Here is a 21,047-nt window from a genome sequence, read left to right on the forward strand (position 1 = left end):
ACTTCCACATACAGCATGGAAGAGAATCCTATGAGTTCCCCACAGAGGTGAAGATTTGCTCAGATCAGAGACTCCAGTTCCACTTTACTGGCTGCAAACAACATGTTCCTCGTGCAGATAACATACATGCCTGTGCAATCTTAACATGTGGCCTGCTTCCTGTAGCAAAGAGGCAAGCATTAACATTTAAGTAACCTTTTTCATGTTAACCCCTACTAAGATGAACTAGGCTTTCATATTTTTATTTTAGTGTATATTTTACATTAGAAAAAAGAATGTTAATAAAAAAGCTCCACATGCTCCTAACAATCAACTTTCTGATAAGTCCCCACCAGTATCAATACTAATATACAAATAAATTCATTTGGCTAGTTAATTTTCTGCCTGGCGTGGTGCAGGCTCTGCATAAGCACTGCACCTGTATTCAAGTGCCTGTCCACATTGCTGACATGTGCCAGGGAGCATGTTGTACATAATCTTTCCTCCTCGTAATGTAGTGGTGTTTACTCTCACCTTGACAAATGGGATCAAATCTTCTCAGCCATGTTACCCAGCACACACAAATAATCTTTATCAGGCTGCATGGCACTGTTATAACATGGATTGTTTCACTCTGCAAAAGCCCCAAGCCTTGATTAACAACTGTATGCTACTATTCCCTCATCACTCACTTTGGCAATACAACACCCTCCCCACAAAAACAAGTAAAGCAAAAATCTACATGGAAGACCTAAAATTCATCAAATGCAGTATCTGACCTGACTCAAGGCATATCCCCTTGTATTAACCTGGTCTCTCCCCTATAATTCCTCTGTTTGCTTTTGTTTGTGTAGCAGGATTTTGCACAGCTGATTTACAAGAAAAGAGATGTCACATGTAATCATACTAAATCACGGCCACTGCCAGTAGTGTCGGGTCAGACACAGCAGCAGCAAAAAGCCACTCTCCTCGTGCAATGCCCATGCGACAATGCCCTGGTTAAAGGAGCACCAGGAAATCTAGCCGAGATATTTTGTAACCTCCTTCAGTGCCTAGGAGGATTTTTGGGTCAGAGGAAGGGAGAGGGGGAAAAGCCCATTAAATTTACAAGCAGATTAAGGAAAAACACTCCACTGCCAATTTATTTTTAAAAAGGGTTGTGTGTTATTCTAAGGTTTGTCTGTATAATTGTACAACCGTTGAAAATTACATAAATTGTAATGATCTAATACTATTAACAGCCATTCAGAGAAAAACTCCCTCCCCTTCTGAAACCATCAAGGGCAGGAGGGAAATGTCCCAGGAAATATATGCCCATCTGAACTCTGGCCTCTAGCCTGGCAGAAACAGAAACAGAAAGATAAAGAGAACAAACTGGACTAAGATGTGTGGTGTTTGCATGTGTCTGACTTGCAAGGGGAGGGGTGGCTTTGTCCTTGGCCGTGTTCTCCAGAGGCAGTGCCTGCTTATCCTGGTGAAGTTGCCATCACTTCACTCGCTGTTCTCACCCCTGCACTTTGTCACTCCCTCTCTGTCTTATGTGTCATGGAAGTCTTTCAGCAGGGTCCTCCGTCTCTGCTCTGCTATGTGCATCTGATTCTCTAAGTCCTGGTAAAACAGAAGGTAGAAACTGTTAGCAGGAATTCCCTAGAGAAGAGCTCATTTTCTTTAGGGAGAGACTAAGCTCCAGCCTGAGAAGCACCAACCTTCACACACACTCTGGATCACAAGAGCACAGATCATTTTCCTTTTGACGTGGGCTCCCTCTGCAGTTACCTGGCTCCTGCTCTGTCTAAAAAGCTACACGCTTAAGGAACACGCTCTTCACCAGAGGGCTACATGCAGCTTCCTCCAGAGCTTTGCTGGTCCTGTTTCAGTTTGCAGAACTCACTGCAGCCCTCCCTCCTCTCCCCTAAGGCAGTGAGCACTCTGCTCCTACAACATCTGCTGGCTGAAGGTGAGTTTCTGGATCTAGTTTCTCAGAACCCTCACTTGACTACCTTAGCACTCCTGCAGAAGTGTTAACCCCAACAGACAAAATTTGGCCAGCAGGCTCAAGCAAGCAGAACACTCACCCCTCTGTCATAGCTGTCTGCTCGCTCCACCTTCCATGAGAGATTCTCAATTTCAGCTTCCAGCTGGGCCTGCTGGTACTCAAACTGCAAAGAGCAAAATCAGAGACAGCAACAAGAAACTAGTTTAGTGGAACAGTTTCATACCACATGCTACACTTGAGGAGCAGACAAATGTGTTCTGCTGACAGCTGTGCTGGCAGAGCAGGTTTGTGCCTCCTCTTTATCCACCTTCAGCTAACAGCATCACCCCTTCCAGGAGCACTTCCAGTGTAAGCACTCCCCAACCTGCATCACTCAAAATTAACCCAGTCAGCCTAAAAACGCTGCAAGTGACAAGTAACTCCTAACTCATTTTACCATAAACAGGTCACAAAATACTCCCATGAGCAGCTCTGCAGGCAGAGTAGAGGGATCGTTAACCATTGCTGGGAGCAGTAACTTGTTCCACTCACACAGTCAGATCTGGAAGAGAACATCTGTCCACAGCCTCAGAGAATACATATGATGCTATGGGGAGAGACCGAGTAACAGGTTTTACTGGACAACTGAGTCAAAGAAACAACCTCTTCAGTGAATTCAGGGATATTTTTGGACATGTCCAGCCCATAGGATGCACCAAGCCAAGAAAGAACTTAGAGCAGGAATAAAAAGAAAAGCACCCTGATTCAAGGCTGGAAAGGCTATCCTCCAGCAGCTCTCCACATGAAATACGGCCCACATCACTGTGGTAAGTCTTACCAAGGAATAAACGCACACTTCCAGCCTCAAAACATTCTGCATAAATTGCTTGTTAGTGAAAGTGCAGTGAAGTGCCCTGGGAAAATAATGTAATGTATCAGAGGACTGAGCTGCTGGTCAACTCAAAGTGAAAAGGAAAGGTGCAAACCCACATATTATTTGTCCTGTGCTTACCTCAAACTCAGGACTAATATTTCAGACATTGCCAAGCTCTGGAATTCAGCCCAGTATGCTGCCAACTATACCCCAAAAAGCTATCAGGAAAAAAAAAAGAGCAAAAGATCTTACCAGTTTCTTTCTGGGACCAGACTCCATGTAGTAGGCATATGGATATGTGTACTGCAGGGTGTAACGACACTGTCGGGGAGTGGGAGGAAGAGAGAGAAAAGAAGGACAAAGAGTCTCAGATTTGGAAGTCAGCACAGTCACATTTGTGTGACCACTACAGGCAAAGACGCTACCTTCTGACAAGCATGACCGGACACTTCATGGTGGAATTTCCTACACCTTCCTTGGAAGAACTTGTGCAGTTAAGTATAACTTCACAGAGGTCACTTCCAGATGACTTTTGGCTAGTTCATGTCCTAGACCCAGAGGTACTGTCCCACATACCTACAACCCCTAAATTCCCTTCCTCACTTGGTGTTGTGAATTTAGCATTCTGGTGTGTATTCTCTTCTCTGTGCCAAACAAGACACAACTACCCACCTTTGCAAGTAGTTTTGCAGCATTTTGTAGGTATTGCCAGTCTATCCATGTTCCCAAGTTGTTCATAACTCTTTCTTGGATTTTCTCCTGGATTCGTTGGTACGTCTGTGCCTCCAGCTGTAGACTTTTATTGTGATTCTCCCACTGCAAGGGGTGGGAAGATAGGGAAAAAAAAAAGGGCATGAGACTGGAGTCCTGCTGCCGTAAAAGCACAAGCTCTAGCAAGCAGGAATTGAAGTGGGGCAGAAGTCCAGCAAGGCAAGACATGCTGTGGGAAAGAACAGCAAGGCAGCACCTCCAGTAGCAAGTGGTGGAGGCTGTATACAACAGACTGACAGTAGCGAAGAGCATGGAGCAAATGCAGCTCCTTGGAGTGGGAGTGCCCTCTGGTCGCACAATGACTTTTGTGTCTAACATGATGGAAAGTAATGGCGATTCCCCTACTTAAAGGATTTCTATAGAAAGGTCAAGAGTTTAAATTAACATTTAAAACACGCTCAGTGAACTCCAACATCCACATGCACATTTGTAAACACGGCCATTTCTCAAAGCCTGTTGGTCTGGAGAGCCACGAATGAACACATTTATCACAGGACTTGGCTCATGGGGTGAAGAATAAACTCATTTTAATGGGGAAACTGAAATGCAGCAGCATGGAACCTCTACCACGTTCTCTTCTAGAGATGCTGCTTTAGAATTGCACTGTATGGCCAGGTGCATCGAGCCTGCTGTGTGAACAGAGATGCTCTGACTGCAACTTTTAAAAGTGTGATTACATGAAATTTTAGGAAAACTTTGCTACAGCCAATGGAGCTTTGAACATATCATAGTTTATTTAGTCTTTGTCTCTATAAAGACATACAGCAAGGAAGTGAAGTTCCACAATCCTGGGAGGAAATGACTGGAGCAATATCTATCTACTGCAGCAGCATTCAGCCTGCAGGAAAACGGTACAGTGGCACATAGGTGATACTAATATTCTCTATGACAAGGAATTATAGGAGCGAATATGATTTGTTTTGGGTACGACATTGCTGGTTTGTATGGGACTCACAGGGCAGGATTTTGAGTGAAAAACAACAGGGCCTGAAAATTCTGCACAGATTCTCTTTGGGCAGTTTCTTGCACGGAGGTTGCTGGCAATGACCTTTGCACCAGGCAGGGAGCATTAAAAGGCTACAGCAGCTCTGGCCAAGGAGATGTCTCCTACCCTCTCAAAATAGAACAAGTACTTCTTAAGGGCCTCCCTGGCCTGTGCTTGCTGACTCTGGTTTACAATATCAGGATTCTCTTTGTACCGACTGCATTCGTAGTACTCGCTGCCGTGAGTCTTCCAGTCTCCCAGACACATCCAGCAGAAGTCTGCAGAAAACAGTGAAAAACCCACTGTGATGCACAGAAGAAAACCACAAGAAAGAAAAGCTTCAGTAGATACAGCCCATCTGTTTTCAGATATTTCTGCTAAGCCAAGAAACATATACATTTTGTATCACCTTGCATAATGGAACACAATAGCGAGCCAAAAATACCAGCCTGTCTTGAAGATTTTCATTGTACCGCCTTCAGTGCAATTATGGAAAGTAAACTCTGAAGTGCTGCATTCTGTACACCAAGACCAATGCACAGAACTGTGCTTGCACTCTGCACAGGCTGTCACTCTAGATTAAAGCAGAGGCAGGCTGCAGTCTTATTTGCGAGTTGCATCCTCCCCACCACTGGCATACTGCCCCATGAGGTCCTCTGGCTGAATAAAATATGAACAATCAAATCCAAAAGTGAACTAACTCATGAAAAAGAAAGTCTACCCTCAGTTCTCTCGAGGAGGGAACTACCCAGGTAACTTCAGATATCAGTGGTTTATGACACTTCAAGTTAGGAGCCACTGAATTGGGAAGAAAGTGGAGGAAAGAAAGCAATAGCAAAATCCATGTGACAGTTCCCTGATTTCAGAGCGAGGCTGTGAGTGTTCTGCTGGGAAGGAAAAAAGATGGAGATTAAGTTGCTACAATAGGAGTCACTTCAGTATTACTCATAATAAGAGACTGAAATTTGTATTTCCAGAGTTCACCACTCTTCTTAAGTGCTATTCACCATGGCACCTTGGCACTTGCCTGCTCACCCTTGTCACAAAGCTCCATCAAAGTATATCCAGTGCTGCTGAGGACCCCAAAGCAAAGGAAATGTGAGAAGACACTAATCTTTAATCATCCTCCAAATAAGGTTCTGATATTATAATATTTCCTAGTGGCACACTTAACTTAGAGGGCTGAATACAAACTATCTCACTCCAAGGCAACAGATATTAATTCTGCCATGAAAAGGTAAGTGCAAGAACAGGCTGTCATTTTGTAGGACCACACAAAGGGCCAAAGACACTAAGGCTGCTAATTGCACAGGGGTGGACTGAGAAGTCCAACAGATACTGTTACGCAGAACAATTCACAGCTCCTTGCAGTTTCATCTGGGTTGAAGCTCATTATTTCCATCACTAAGCAGAAGGACTTAAGCTGATCTGAGTAAATGGCTCAGTCCTCATCAGTATTTTCAGCTGACGACAAATACAATTACATGGAAAGCATTTAATACTCTCCTCTGAGATGGACTCCACTGTTAATATTACAGCAGAGATAGAGACTTCTCTATACAATGGACATGTCAGGGAGAGGGAGCCAAACCAGCACTGAATCAGAACCCAGCCAAGATCACAGCCAGTAAAAAAAAATAACAGCTATCAGACACAAATCTGTAATTAATATCCTGTTCATCTTTTACTAGGGGAAAAAAATATTTCAGTCAATGTTCACAATTTGTCTTCATATCGCCCCCCAAAATAAAAAAGAACATCACCACTAACAAACACTGCAGAGAAAACTGTTTCCAAATCCTACTTACCATGCTTGCATTTGGAGCATTGCTGAAAAAGAAGAGATAGGAGGCACTGGTTAGTGGAAAGTGGGCAAAAAATTTTCTGCGTAGCACAAGGAAGGTCTGATGTGTTTAGGGAATTGCTCACCATGTGATTGCAGCCACCATTCTTTTCAATACAGATATTGCACTTGGGACACTGGGGAAACAGAAGCATTTGTTAGATCCAACTCTGTCTCTAGCAGCCTTCTGGAGAGTGACAACACTTGCATGATTATACCCCATCCCTGGAAACATTCTAAAATCCTGTGATTCCCCTCCTGTCTTTTTTTTTTTTTTAAATATGCATACACATATGTGAGAATATTAACAGACATACACCCTGCCTCCCACCAGTTCCTGACAGCTCCATTTAAAAAGGAGGCAGAAAGACAAAGCTAGGGAAGTTACGCTGCAGCACTGGACTGCTTGCTCAAGAAAACAAACTTGCTGTTGTTACTCCTTGCAAAACTGAAGGTCTCACTGAGTTACCATTTAAGCAATTGCTCAAGCATAGGGACGTAATTAGTTCATGTATGACAGTAGCTTCCACAGCCACTTAGACTACAAGATAATCAGCTCTATATCCTGCTTTCAGCAGCCATTAACAGATGACAACTTAGCTAGCTGCAGAGAATCTGTCTGACCACAGTGAGAGCTGCACATTTCTTCACTCCATCAGCAGTCCTCTGATGCCCTGGAGTGTGAAATTCAGTTACATTTTTTTGATTGCATAGGTACAAAGATGGAAGTGAGTTTTGCTGCTTTTTATAAAGTTTAATGGCAGGCAAAATATATGCCAGGACCATGCTCAGTATAACAGAACCTTATTTCTACAAAAGAGCATAGCAGAAACAATGCCATCACATGTTGACACCTTTTCCAGAGAAAGAAGGAAATTTAAGATCTCTAAGTACCCACTTTCCTAACACAGCTGAAGCTTACTGCTAATTAGCACTGTCACAGTTTTTGTTGGCTACGGTAGAACAAATGCCAGCTAGGAACTGTTTTGAAGTCAGGCCACAAAATCCCCAAAAGACATTAAAAGTTCCAATCTGCAGACAGCTAATCTAGAGGATAAGGGTAGTGTATCTATAACTTTTAAAGACAATTCTATAGGCAGACTAGAGTGCACAACATGTAATATTATTTCTTTTTCTTGGGTCTAAATCTACTAGAAGTACCTCAATTCTAATTTACAGACTTTATCTACCCCATTTTGCTGTCCTTGCCAGATCAAGACTTTATCTCCCTCACCTTCCAGTTCACAGTACTCCAGAGAGTTATTCAGGTTTAAACACCACTAATGCCTTATTTGATACTGACTCCGCACTTAGTACACACTTTCCTTCCATTTTAAATACATCTCCACTGGTCGTTTCAAAGTAGCCACAGAGGGCAACACACTTGGGTGTCAAAGACATTCACACCAGGTCTGGAATAAGGACCACCAGGTCCTTACTGCAGGAGGGCAGCTGGACTTCCTGCACAAAGCATTCCCAAGGCATTCAGCTGTGTCTGTCACAGTCCTGAGGGAGCTGTGAGAAATTGCAGTCTGCGAAAAAGCAGCACACAATGCTACTTGTATATAGAATTGTAGCTTGCTTCCCAGACAGGACTAGAGGACAAGAAAAAACATGCAGGTGCTTGTCCTTACATCTTTAGTGTGAGCACTGATGTAGTTGGCTGTTTCGGAGTCATCTGCACATTTGGTGAGCCATTTCCGAATGGTAGCACAGTCTGTAGGTGCATGGTACATCTGCCGACACTTAAAGCTTAATGGGGAGGGGGAAAAAAAAAAAAAAAGACATTGATTTCCAAGGAAGTGACTCAAGAATTGAGGTTTTCCTGATGACCAAAATCTGGGAGGCCAAGTGAGGGTAAGAGATTCAAATGCACTTGTGTATTGCTAGAGTGCAAAGACCAAGGCTGAACTCCAATAAACCCCCACCCTCTTGTGCATAAGCTGGAGTCAGGATGAGAGTGAACTGAGGCCTTCTCCAAACAAATCATGTGTCTGAGGGCTGACACATCCCTCCCTAGAGTCTACCTATGTCTGCTCTAACATGACTGCAGAGGCCTGGGGCATACCAGTGGCTTTACAAGTAGGCTGACTCCAGTGGTAGATACCAGGCACCTGCATTAGCATGACCTTACCAGCCACAGGTGAGTAAGGGCCATTTGCAGGGAGGTATCAGCAAGCTGGGTCTCTAAACCAGTTGTACTACGCTCCACAGACATTCTCAACAGCAGTGATTCTGGAGATCCAGGAGAAGACAACAATTCAGCAGCCCTGCAAGCTACCTTTTTTGCTGTGGTCCCCCACATACATATGAGGTCAGACAAGGAACATTACTATTCCTATTCAGCAGAAATGTATTCTCGCATGAGCCTCAAAACACACCAGACACTCTGGGAGTCAAATACTTGTAATAAACTTAAAAACTCAATACCAGCAGGTAGTGGTGAGGCCTCCACATCCATTACCAAAATCTTTACCAGTCACTATGCACCAAAATATAAGAACAGCAGATATGTAACCCCTTCATTACTCAAGCCCGGCATTCCCTGATTGTCAAAACACCCAACTCCCAAGGACTTTAGGGAGCGAGGGGACAGCTGACCACCTGCAGAAGTCAGACCCCAAGTGTTCAATTACTCCAGCTAACTCAAGTTACAAACAACTCTAGCAAAGCATTTGAGATGTTTCTACACACTGAACCTGTTGGCAAGCAAAAAGAGTAGCTCTGAGGACAGCATACACTTTCCCTGCAATCTTTAACCCTCTCTGTTTCTTACCAGAAGACCTCATTGCAACGATTGCACTGCACTCGTCGGGCTTTTGGCTCTTGTACCTGTATGACCATAGGGCAATCTGCACCAGGACACAGCTGCAGCTGATAATGGCTCTGTGAACATACCAAGGTGGTAAGATCAGCAATGGGTGCAGAAGAGCATTATCTATTCAAGTTTAACCACCCTATCCTCAAAAACATACAAGTTAGTTATTTCTTGTTGAAAAAGAGTGAAAACTGTCACCAGGTCTTGGCTAACAGAGCAGACAAACTTCTTCCACATTAGGAAAGGGAGTATTAGTTAATTACAGCTTCTCCAGAACAGGGAATTTGAATGAAGGTTACAGACCAAGTAAGCACAGTAACACAACATAAGACATCACCAAGACACTGAACAAACAGTTTTACTCCATTTCAGTTCTTTCCCCATCCTCTCTTTATGCCCCAGAATGTATTCAGCTGCTCTCCTATGGTAACTGTTCCCCCCTCAAAGGGTCTCTTACTGAAGAGAGGTGACACCATTCTTTCATACCACTTCACTGCTTCTTGAGTGTTCCCAGTCCGTTCTCAGTTACCAGAATACTCCTGTACACATAACCTTAACAATTGCTGCTTTAATTTCAAAAAACCTCACATAAAATGTTATTGAACAAGCTAATTCAGATGGGCTACACTAAGATGGGAGACTTTTTTTTCAGAACCTAAAACATCAAGACAAGAGCAAGAAGGACTTTAAAACTCAGACTGAAGTTCTCAGCTGCGACATTCTGAGAATTCTGCTTCAGGAAAAGCACCAAGCACCAGCCAAGGAGTTACTGGGTGACCTTACAGCAGAATTTATTTTGGCAACTTGCTAGAGCATTTTGTCAGTGAGGCTGTCCTACAGGAACAGCCACATCACGTTTACCAGGGACAGTTTTGCTGCAGTTACTGCATTTCTAATCAAAGATGCATGACACTTAAAACAAAATTTCTGCAAGTCATTGGTGAATTAACCCAGAGTATTTTAAAACTGAAAGACACAATACCTCCACATAGTCCCTGAAGAGGTAGCGCCTGTATTTGTCTTTCAGCTCTTCACTAGGCAGCAATGGAAACACAAAGTCTTCTGGTGTCCGAAGTAGGCAGTCCTGAGCCATGCAGGAGACCCCTGAGAAGAAAAAGCAACATTTTAGCACAGTGCAACTTATGCTAAGGAGTGAATGCACAGAAAGTATTCAACACAGTTTCCTAGGTGCCATCTGTTGTGGCAAGAGGGACACAACCGTGAAACAAATCTATCAGGGCTGCTGAAAAAAGCTGAAGCCCAACTGTTTTCACTGAAAGATGACAGGGCACATGTGCATCCAGGACCACTAAGTGCTTCAACCAGTATTCACAAGGGCAGATACTTAAAGTAAAAAATTGCATGTTACTGCCATGCCAGCATGAAGGACAGGCTAGGAAAAGCCCAAAGCAACTCTGGCAACTACTGGCTTTTACTCAACACAAAGGGAAGAGATGTTTGCATCCACAAGAACTCCAGAGTCAGTGCAACAATACATGATGAGAGATGCAAACTCAAAATGCAGCAGATTTGCAGCTTCTAACTTGTTACAGTCATGCTCTTGAAATCACAAGGGGAGAAAAGCAGCAAATGGATCTATGCACTTGCACGTTTTGTTAGGCAAGGAGTAGCACTCTTCTGGTGGTATGCCAACACTAACCAGGGGTTCAGGTAAGACCAATAGTTCAAGTTAAGTTTGTCACAGGTACTCATTCCATGCTCCATTTTCTCATTACTTAGATGTTTTAGACCAATTCAGCCAGTCATCATCAGAACGGCCAACATGGCAAACACAGACCCAGTACCATATCCACCTTGAACTCACCGACTCCAACACCATCCTTGACGAGCACTGTACAATGCTGCTCCCAACAGCTGCGACAGAACTGGTGCTGACAAGCCAGAGAGAGCAAGTTCTCCTTCCGGACAAACTGCATGCATACTGCGCAGTGATGGGAGGAATGTACCATTGCCTGGGAGAGAGACAGATCAGCATTACGGTGAAAGCATCCCAGCTCTTCCAGAGTATTCTCACCTCATCCACAGGCACCTGTATCACCTTCATTGTGACAATGGTCTCAGGTGAGCTCCAAGCAGAACAGCTGGTGTGTTGGGGTGCTGCCTTGCCCCGACAGTCAGTCCCTCTCATGAATCTCTTTAACCTCATGGAGCACAACAGATTGACAGTCACTGAACAGCTCCTGCCTCTAATCTAGTGCTACCCAGGACTCACCTTTACTTTTCTGTTTCTTACTCTCGCCTTGTTTGAAAAATGAGGAAATACATCATTGTGTTAGTCCTTCCCTGAATTTACTGATACTCTTTGTTAGCTGGGTCAGACTCTATCAGTGTTCCACAGGCCCTGGAGAGCAGTTATAGCTGGAAGCAGGCTTAGCAGTGCCCTTTTACTGGACAACGATTTTGGGTAAGCGGAGAGACAACTGAAGGTGCAGTGTGTACAGCATTTATACAGAGAGGAAAGGGAGTTCACAGACCGTCTTCTCACATCTCTTATCTTCTGCCTATGCTACATTTGGCAAAGCAGGCAACATTCCTTCAGATGAAAAGGAGTAGATGGTTTGTTTCAAGTCAGGCATAATTCTGCTACTGCTTCACCAAACCACCGGGAAGCAGTCTGGATCTCCCCTTGGGTAGTGCAGAACTAATCCCTAGACAACAGATTTAGCCTCCAACATATCTCAGCTCACCCTTGGGACCTGAAGAACTAGGTCTAGCACAGCATCATCAAAAGCAAAGCTCTACAAAGCTGTTAGCAGGATTTTATGTTCCTATTTCTCCTTTCACAGCGAAGTCATATAATCAGTTTTCATCTACTTAAACCTTTGCTACTCTTTGAGAAGCTTGTGTGAGGCAGCTGTCAGCTTCCATGCCTAACTCTGGATTCCAGAGACACAGAGGAGCAGCAGCATCATATGCAGCCACATGACAAGCAGAGCTTGTTTTATAGCACGACCACATGAAAAAGGAAATAATGCAACTTTGTTCTAAGCAGCCTCACTTATGGACCAGAACAAGATTCACCAAGTCTGCAACTGTGTTCATTGCGTACATCAACTGCTCAATTTGAACAGCAAGTGCACTATGTCAAACCTTTGCAAGCTGTCCCTCTGAGCTCAGCACTGTAGCTTCTCTCTATAGGGTCCATTGCTCTGCAGACTCTCAGGATGACCATCTGCCCCCAAAATATCATAATTCTGCATTAGGAGCCGAAGCACAGAGCAACTTGCCCTAGCACATACAAAAAGACTGTAATGAATTGCCTACCAAACCAAGTTTGTCAAGAATTAAACTAACGTTTTAATAGTAATATCTTTCTTCCCAAAATGAAATCACCATTGCAGTGGAGAGTACTTAAGTGACAGCTGACACAAAATTCAGACAAATCTCAAAATACATGGACTAATTTGCAGGTATGTCAAATAAGAAAGATTTTTTTCTTGGACTCTAGGCAGATAATTTATTTTGAGTCCATGAAGCTTACTCCGGTCAGCTGGTTTAGCTTTTTCACTCTCTGCTAGTTACAAGTCAGCTCAGATGCCAAATTAGGCTTTTAAAATCTCCCCTGCCCCCCAATCCAAAGAGCGTTTCTCAGATGTAATATTTTATCACTCAAAAATTGACACATGGCAATGTGTTCCTGGGGTATCTGTGGATTGTACCAAGACACCCCCTGTGAATGAAACCTGTAAACATGCAACAGGAAGTTTCTATTTGGGGGGTGGGTGGTATCTAAAGACCTGTGTAGCCCTGGTTGCAAAACACAAACTGTTGGTTCAAATATCACTACTGACTGGCTCAGCAGCAACACCACTGGGAGATTTGGCTTAAGCATCCCTGAGCAGAGCAGTGCAGCAACCAATCATCTGAGGTAAAAAAAATTAAAACCAAAAATCTCTGTTCCAGCCACAGACAAGCTCTGTTCATTCCGTGCAGCCAGAGCTTCCCTTGAGTGTCTTTTACAGAGAGAGCAGAATTGGAAGAGGTGGCCAAGCCCATGCACTCTGCTCCTTCCATTGTGTACCATCACTCATGCCAAAAAAATGAGCTTAGTTTTCTTGAGGCAAGTAATTCCTGAACACTACCTGCAAGACAATAGCAAAGCTGCTATTTAAATGTTAGACACCCCTTGAATGCATTCTCATTTAATGAGTAAATCCAGCATTGAGTTAGGGTGTTGGACCTGAGTTTGCAAAGGGTTAATATGGGACAGACTATGCCATTAGTAATGCAATCCTCCGGTGAGGTGGGTCAGAGGTGTCTGCCAAGGGAACAGGCCAAAATAGTTAACATACTTACATGTTTGGATGAGGTGGGCTGAACTCGTGCTTCTACTAGCAATTGGGCAGCATTAGACTTGTGCCTGAAAAGGCAATTGAAGAATGATCAAATAAATCTTTTAATACATTTTGCTTTGTTAAATTGATCCTTCTCATCTGAATAAGCAATAGGCTCTGTGCAAATGGTAGGGTAGGTTTCAACAAGGAAAGTGGACATGTGTCCTGTGTGAGACTCCTTCACATAGTGAGCTGAACTCTCATTAACAAAACTTTATGCGAGTTTCTTCAAAATCAGAAATAGGAACAATACTTCTCGCAGTAACGGATTAACATTTCCCTCACACTCCTTGAATAATATTCTTCTACAACTCTCTCCCTCCCCCTGAAAAATTATTTTTGAAGCTAAGATTTTCTGTCCACACTCCTAGAGGAGTCCTAAGCCACTGCCCACAATAACACACTCCAGTGAAGCTCATGTCTGTCTCCCACTCCTTTGTAAAATCAAGCTGTCCTGGTTAGGTCTCACTTTGAGTCCAGTCTATTATCTAGTTAAGTATTTACTCTGTAACAGATTATGACCCCTTAGGCATGTGAAGCTTTCTCTCAGCAGTCTTAGAATTAAAAATGTTTTGCTGTTTGTGATTTCCATTACAGAGGAATGTTTATATCTCAATGAATTCAGAAATAGCAGCATCACTGTTGTGACCATGCTGTAAATCCTCCTTTCTCACTAGCACTTTTTATTTGTACTAGGAAGCTTTCCTTTGATTATGTCACTTCGTACGAAGACAGAAGTCTGAGGACCAGATCAACGGAAGAACAACTTGCAAAGTCATAGCTTTAGATGTAAACCCTTCCCCAAACTTTCTCTTGTTTAAATCTCAATAGTTAACCTGCAGAATCTATGCAGGAATCTCATCCTCCACACTCCCCAGAGAAAAACTTTCACAGGATGCATGGTAACCACCAACTCAGTTACCAAAGATGCTGCAACAATATCCATACATGAGATGCATTTCCCATATGTTCTCTGGATGAAGCTGCTGGCTACAGGGCCAAAAATGGCATGGCAGAATGAGTCAGACTGATGTGCTCTCTATTTTCAGACAATGTTCAGTTCTGAGCCAGTATTTTCTGGAGTGGCTGCCAGACAGCAGTGCCTCCTGACACACTTCCCGTATATGTTTGGGCAGAGTCTGAACCCTCCTTTTTGAAATCAGCTGGAAGACTTTGTTACAGTGACATTGACCAAGTAACAAAGGGGCTGCATTTCTTATTTCTCTCACACCATCTTATCCTGCTCTCCAAATGCTAGTCAGCTTGGAAAATAGTCACTTATGTTCAGAAGGAACAAAAACTTCAACGTGCATGTAATACTAAAGAAAACATCAGCATAGGTTCAGTGCTCCTTTATGATTTATGGCTCATATATTCAAAACACAACATATGTTATCTCTATATTTGTTAAATAAATATAGATGCAGCACTCTCAATCTGTTATCTCAAAGTTTAAGCTAAATGCATCTACAGGGATCCCAGCATGACAATAATTCCTCAGATTGAAAGGCATTTGCCACCATTATCCTCTCCCTGTTTACAAATTCCTTACAGGCAATGCAGTCTCAACAAAACAGTGTTTCTCCTCTGCTCCCTGGAATGGAGTGTGTGGCCTGCTTTCATGTTCAAAGATGCCTGTCAAAAAGACACCTATGGACCACTCTGAGCAACCTTGCAAAGCAAGGGGGAAAAGCACTGAGCACAGAAGAGATAAGACTATTTACACTTACCTTTCCAAAATCTCTGAGATTTGCCAGTGGAAACTAACTAATACTAGCTTTGCAACGGCATGTGATACCTAGGTGGAAAATAAAAGAAAAGAAGTCAAATTAGGCATATTTTGAGGCTACACATCTGCCTTAGGACGATGATCTTCTTACAAGACTGTACAAACGCAGTACAATAGCCCAGTCATACTCAATTCCCATTAAACTACTAGACATAATTTTCACAGCCAATGCACCTGCAACACACAGGTTGGAATGAAACATGGATGCACTCAAACTCACATACTTAGTCACAACAGCACAGAGGGGAAGGAATCAAGAATTCACTGGATTGGCTTAACTGCTCATGGAAGCCCCACATCCAGTCCTGACTACAGGCACCACTTGAGAGGCCCAGACCAGACTGGGATTAGGGTCCTCACTAAGTGTGTGCAGTAGGAACCACAGGATAGACAGATACCACTTACTGAGCCAGAGCAGCAGTAACAAGCTGCAAATGCAGACGTGCCCTGACAGCAAAGGGTAGGGGGAAAAACAAAACATTTTCACAAGCCTTCACTGTAGACAAGAAAGTTATACACTGGACTAGAATAGGAAGATGAAAAGCTACTGTGACAGGGACTATTTCCATGCAGAGCTGTTTGCATTATGTGGACTCCTGGCAAGCACTAGCACAGTCTGTGCTAGCCCGGGCACTCTCTAGAATACTGCAACATGACATTTAAAGTCATGTTACAAAGGTAGAAGCAAACAAGTTCTCCTTTGCTTCTATGTATTAGTTTATTTCAGAAGAAAACAGACTGGTCTGATAGCACAAAAAGGCTTGTACCCACCAAGACCACAGGCATCTGCTGGACCTTCAACCTGCCTCTTGACCCCTTCATGCACTTATCAGGCCCACGGAGTTCAAACAAAGCAGGTCTCCTGCAAACAAGACAGCTCTCCCCAGGGGAATTCAGAAAGCTCATGACTGCTGCCTCCTTGCCCCTCTCTGGGCTGGGAAGCACCTGGACAAGCCCAATGCGTTGAAACAGCCTCTGACATTAAAGGGCTCTATTGCCCCCATTCCAAGACAAGCTATCACCACAGCACTTGTCTCTCTCTACTATACATATAGAAAAGACAACTCTTTCCATCCCGGTTGCAGAAAGAGCTCCTTTTTTTCCTAGAGAAGCTGTCAGTCCCAATCATCAGCTGAAAAGCCAAAAGCTACAGGTGAATCACAGGATTTGATGTACTGGTCATACAGATACACAGCAACCCCAGCACAACCCTGGAAAGAAAAACAAGCAATGGTTGCTCCTTCTACAAAACAGACAGGCTCTGCACACCTAGGGGCAGCATATTCATTACTCTTCTAAATCTACCTCACTGAAGAGGTGCAGTTTCACAACACAACGTAACTGACCTATTCCTGCCACATGATACTGCCCTGGTCCTGCACTGGCATTTGTCAGAGCTGGATGGTTGGTTCAGCGAGCTAAACCCCTGTAGTACCAATACACAATGCAGCTGGGACTTTTAAACAGCTCTTATCCACCTCTATTTTCTGATTTGCCCACTTTGCTGGCCACTAAGAAATCCCAGTAATAAGAGAGTAATATTCAATGTTCAAATAATCTCGTTTCTATGAGCATTAGCTCACACGGCGTGACATGTGGTACGTCACCTTCCTCGACTTTACCAGCGATGTGACCCTCACAAAACAAAGGCGGCGCTGCCCTCCCTCCCAGTGCAGAAGCCTGTGATTAGATGCAGCGTGGCACATAGGGCTGCTGCTGACAACTCATACAGTGCTGCAGTCTGTACGGATGAAGTGCCACTGCCAGCCTTGGATGGGTTGTTATCTGAAGCCCCCAGCCTGGCAGACCCAGACAGACACCTCTGACTTGCTTGCACAAGGAAGACATCTGCATTTCGTGTTTGTAAAACAAACAAGCATCAGGAATGTGGTCTCTACAAGACTGGCTTCCTGAAAATGCAAACCACATGTTAATGAATCATTCTCTAACAGCAATGAAATTATTTCTCAGTAGCAGTAAGGAAGAACTACCATCCTGGCAGGGAAAAAAAAAAAAAACACCGGACTTAAATGGGAAGTTCATCTGTAACATGTGAAAATTGAGTATTTTTCAGTTGGATTTTCAGAGCCTGAGGTGTAACATCCGTTGCAGCACCATGACTCCATGAAGCCCATGAAGTTACTTGTTCCCAGAGGAGGAACCAAGTGCATTCAAGAAGGAAGATGTACAGAAAGAGAAATACAAATACTAGCATACACACTTCTGAAATCTAACAAACTACCCTAACAGAATCAAATGCTTTTGAGCCAAATTATTTGTCAGGCAAAAAGTGAAATTAATGCTCCAGAAAGATGCCAAATCAACAGATTTAGAAGAATAATAAAGCTTCTGTGACCATTCCTATTTTGCTCCAACTGCAAGCACTGACTGGATCAGCTATAGTGCTAATTTTATTACTTTTGTCATAAAAGCACCCAAGAATAACACATTTTCAATTCATAAAGCCAAGTTCATGACACGAGTCCACTTTCATAAAAGCCCTGAAGCAGAAAAGTTTTTGATACTACCTGATTGGAGTGCATGTGATCTTGTGAAAAAGAAACCCCAGAGTCAGCCAGTTGCAGTTAAAGATAGATAACACTCAAACTGTAAGAAAGAGGGATGGGAGAGGAACAGATAACTGATGAGGCTGGGGCCATGCCTGCTGAGTGGAGTCTCATCATATTACAATCTATGTCCTGCTCACCAACAGCAAGCCTGGTAATTCAGAAGGCAAACATGAATACCATCAGGGGTCAACACTACTGGAAAGATTCAAGAAAACAAGCATGAGAAGAAAAACAAGTGTTTAACAAAAGCCTGCTTCTACTGAACAGCAGCACTCCCCAGTCTCTTCAATGACTGTACATTCACAATGTGTGAATGATTGTACCAAGTCAGCCAGCTCTTCCACAATAACATCCCAGAATAACTGAAGTATTTCTTTGTAAGCAGGAGCCAAAACATGCTAAGCACAGAAAAATACCACCGCAATCAGAAGTTGGGTCCATATGTACACAATTCATTACCTTACAGTACTGGAGAAGCAATGTACAGAAGCTGATACTGCTGGCTGAACTGTTCAGTTAGAAGACATCGATGCCTCCCTCCGTACGCACCCACTGCAGCCTCATAGCTTAGGAAATAAGCCTTGGTTGCTGTTCAGGCACATCGTCCAATACAGCATTTCCTGGACTGTCAGAAGTTTCACACAATGAAAGATCTCAAACTTAAAAAAGAAAGAGCCATGATTCAGTCCCCTGTCAATCACTGGGTGCCACAAGAATCTCAGGTTATCCAGGAACAATAATGCTTTCTCTGAGGCATAAAACAAATAAAAAGAGATGCCTTTGATAAACTGTCAGCTTTGTTTAGTTGCCTATTCTCATTTCAGAATACTAACACCCAAAAAAGACAGTGAGCTAGCGCACTCAGTGTCTTGCGGGCAGCAGGCCATTTCAGTAAAATACTTCTACAGACCACAGTGCAGTGGGAAATGCATATTCTAGATGCTGCACTTCTACTTTAGTTTTTGTCTGCAACTGATAAATTGTGCCCAATGCTTCTACATAACTTGACTTCTCCAGAACTCTTCTAGCTTTGATTAAATATATTAAAGTTTAGAAGATGAAAGCTGAAAGCAGTAGTCATGATAAAAAAAAAGCCTGCCTTTCCCTCATTCTCATTTCCCCATTTTTTCAGCATCAGCTTAAATTTTTAAGATCAAAGATCAGCTCAGTCCAAATCTGAACCTGGAAAATTTCTAACTGAAGACCATGCTTCTTTCTTCACGATGGAGCAGCAAAGCTAAAGATACAGGATATCATTCAATCTGCAACTTCCAGCTTCACCTTAAAACGGGAATTTGGAAGTCTCTTCCAAACCTCCACTGGCTTAACTCTGACTTACCAGTGATAGAAGGCTGCAGATTGCCAGAAATGGGCACCAAACGCTCATGTTTATCACTGCACTGGAAAAGGGGCACAGTGTCTATGCACACAGGAAGGGTGCCAAGAGGAAGCTGCTCTGCATAAGGGAAAGACTCTACAGGAGCTGTAAAAAAGTCTGAAAAACTTACATAGTGCTGGACAAAATTAGATTCTGAAAGTAGAAGAAAGAAGTAATGCCATTGCATTAAACATACATCTATTCATTTTCTGGAAGAGAGCACCGTATTTTTTTCTCCATTTAGTTTATCTCCATTTATCTCCTGGATTCTTTACTCTCCAAGATATGGAAAATTCTCACACTTCTGACGCGCTAGAGAGAGTCTGGCACTCTCTAGGACAAGACAGTATCAAAAGAATTTGTAAGAAGCTCTGCAGGTACCTCGCTGGATTTGGAGAGCTCTAAGACAACTATGTCTCAGCTTGCTTCCCTAGATAAGCTATGTTTGAAGAGCTGAAGTTTCATCTCTCTACAGCAGAAAATCTTTTCAGCCATGCCACTTTGACAGTTGCTAATTCAGACAGAAATGTTTCCTAAAAGCTAAAAAACCACAGTCTTTTGTAGAGGTTATATTCTACAGAAATTGCTCATGCATATTTATGTCACATGCATATCTCATGAGTTCATTTCACTTTTCTCCAAGGGATGGCCTATTTTTTGGTGGTATGTTTCAATCCTCACTTTTTTAGAGATATGGTATCAGGAATTTAAACCAAGAATCATCACATGATTCTCAAAGAGATTCAATTCAGAATGAGTTGGAGATACTATAATCTGGTTGGAGCCGACATCCTATGGCTTTGCACCAAGGTGACAATTCATCTTAGATCAAGGTTGCACTGAAATGTCTGGCTGAGATGAACACAAACCTGGCATAAAGAAATACAGCTTCCATTTCTTGTGTTCCCCTCAATCAAAGTTTTTTTTATAAAAACAGATTTAAGCAAATAGGATTAATCTTGAGAAGCATTTCTTTTAATCCACAGATAGTTTTTGTTAGTTCTACAAGGAAAGGATGAATTTGGGAAGATACTAGTTTGTGTGTTGCATGAAAGCTTCTAAAAACACACTCTTTAATTCTCTGTAACAGTAAAAACACAGAGAGCAAGAGCCTCTGAAATTGTTGCTATTGGTGAAGAGCGATGGGCAAAATAGAGACTGTACTGAGTTCATACCAGAGAACAGTAACGCCTTAGGAAGAAACCATACTTTGTATCAAGTAATTTTGCTGAAGAAAAAAATACCTTCAGACATGCTTTACTTAAGGATACTGCTGTGAAGAAAGCAACCCACAAATGGAAAAAAATACTGTTTTACCCTCATTTCTCTTGTGGAAAGTAGATCTGACTCCCTGTATGCCCCCCTGGAAAAACTATCTGACTGTCCTATTTTTACTGGAGGATTTCTCAGAAAACTGCCGAAATATTAGGAATTAAGAAGAAATAAAAGGGCAATAAAAAAGCTTTTTTTGGACCACATTTTCTCCTTTTCTTTAATCTTTTATAAGCAGACTTCCAATATGCAATCCTGGTAGAACATTCATGAGGCTGCAGGGGCTTGAGCTGTGATTAACATCACCTGCCATAAACACCCAAAGTGTTCAAAGTCTTGTAGCAAAGTCCTCCGTATCTGTTACAGGTTTCTGAGCCTTAGAATGCTGTTTTCAAAGCTGAACTCAAATTAATTCCACTTACCAGAAGAAAAAAAGAC

General features: G+C 42.9%; 1 protein-coding gene across 1 annotated transcript; it reads right to left on the reverse strand.

The window, feature by feature from the left end:
- Nucleotides 1-591: 591 nt before the first annotated feature.
- Nucleotides 592-15,398, reverse strand: ARIH2 (ariadne RBR E3 ubiquitin protein ligase 2; the record flags this gene model as incomplete). Its single annotated transcript, XM_010290121.1, has 13 exons — nt 592-1,587; nt 2,055-2,138; nt 3,081-3,149; nt 3,501-3,644; nt 4,711-4,862; nt 6,393-6,414; nt 6,514-6,564; nt 8,062-8,179; nt 9,204-9,313; nt 10,228-10,349; nt 11,071-11,218; nt 13,563-13,626; nt 15,331-15,398. Coding segments are annotated over 13 exons (1,224 nt in total), but the record flags the coding sequence as incomplete, so codon positions are not given.
- Between the last annotated feature and the right edge of the window lie 5,649 nt (nt 15,399-21,047).

The sequence above is a fragment of the Phaethon lepturus genome, unplaced genomic scaffold (genome assembly GCF_000687285.1).
Source record: "Phaethon lepturus isolate BGI_N335 unplaced genomic scaffold, ASM68728v1 scaffold33586, whole genome shotgun sequence".
NCBI classification, from domain to species: domain Eukaryota; kingdom Metazoa; phylum Chordata; class Aves; order Phaethontiformes; family Phaethontidae; genus Phaethon; species Phaethon lepturus.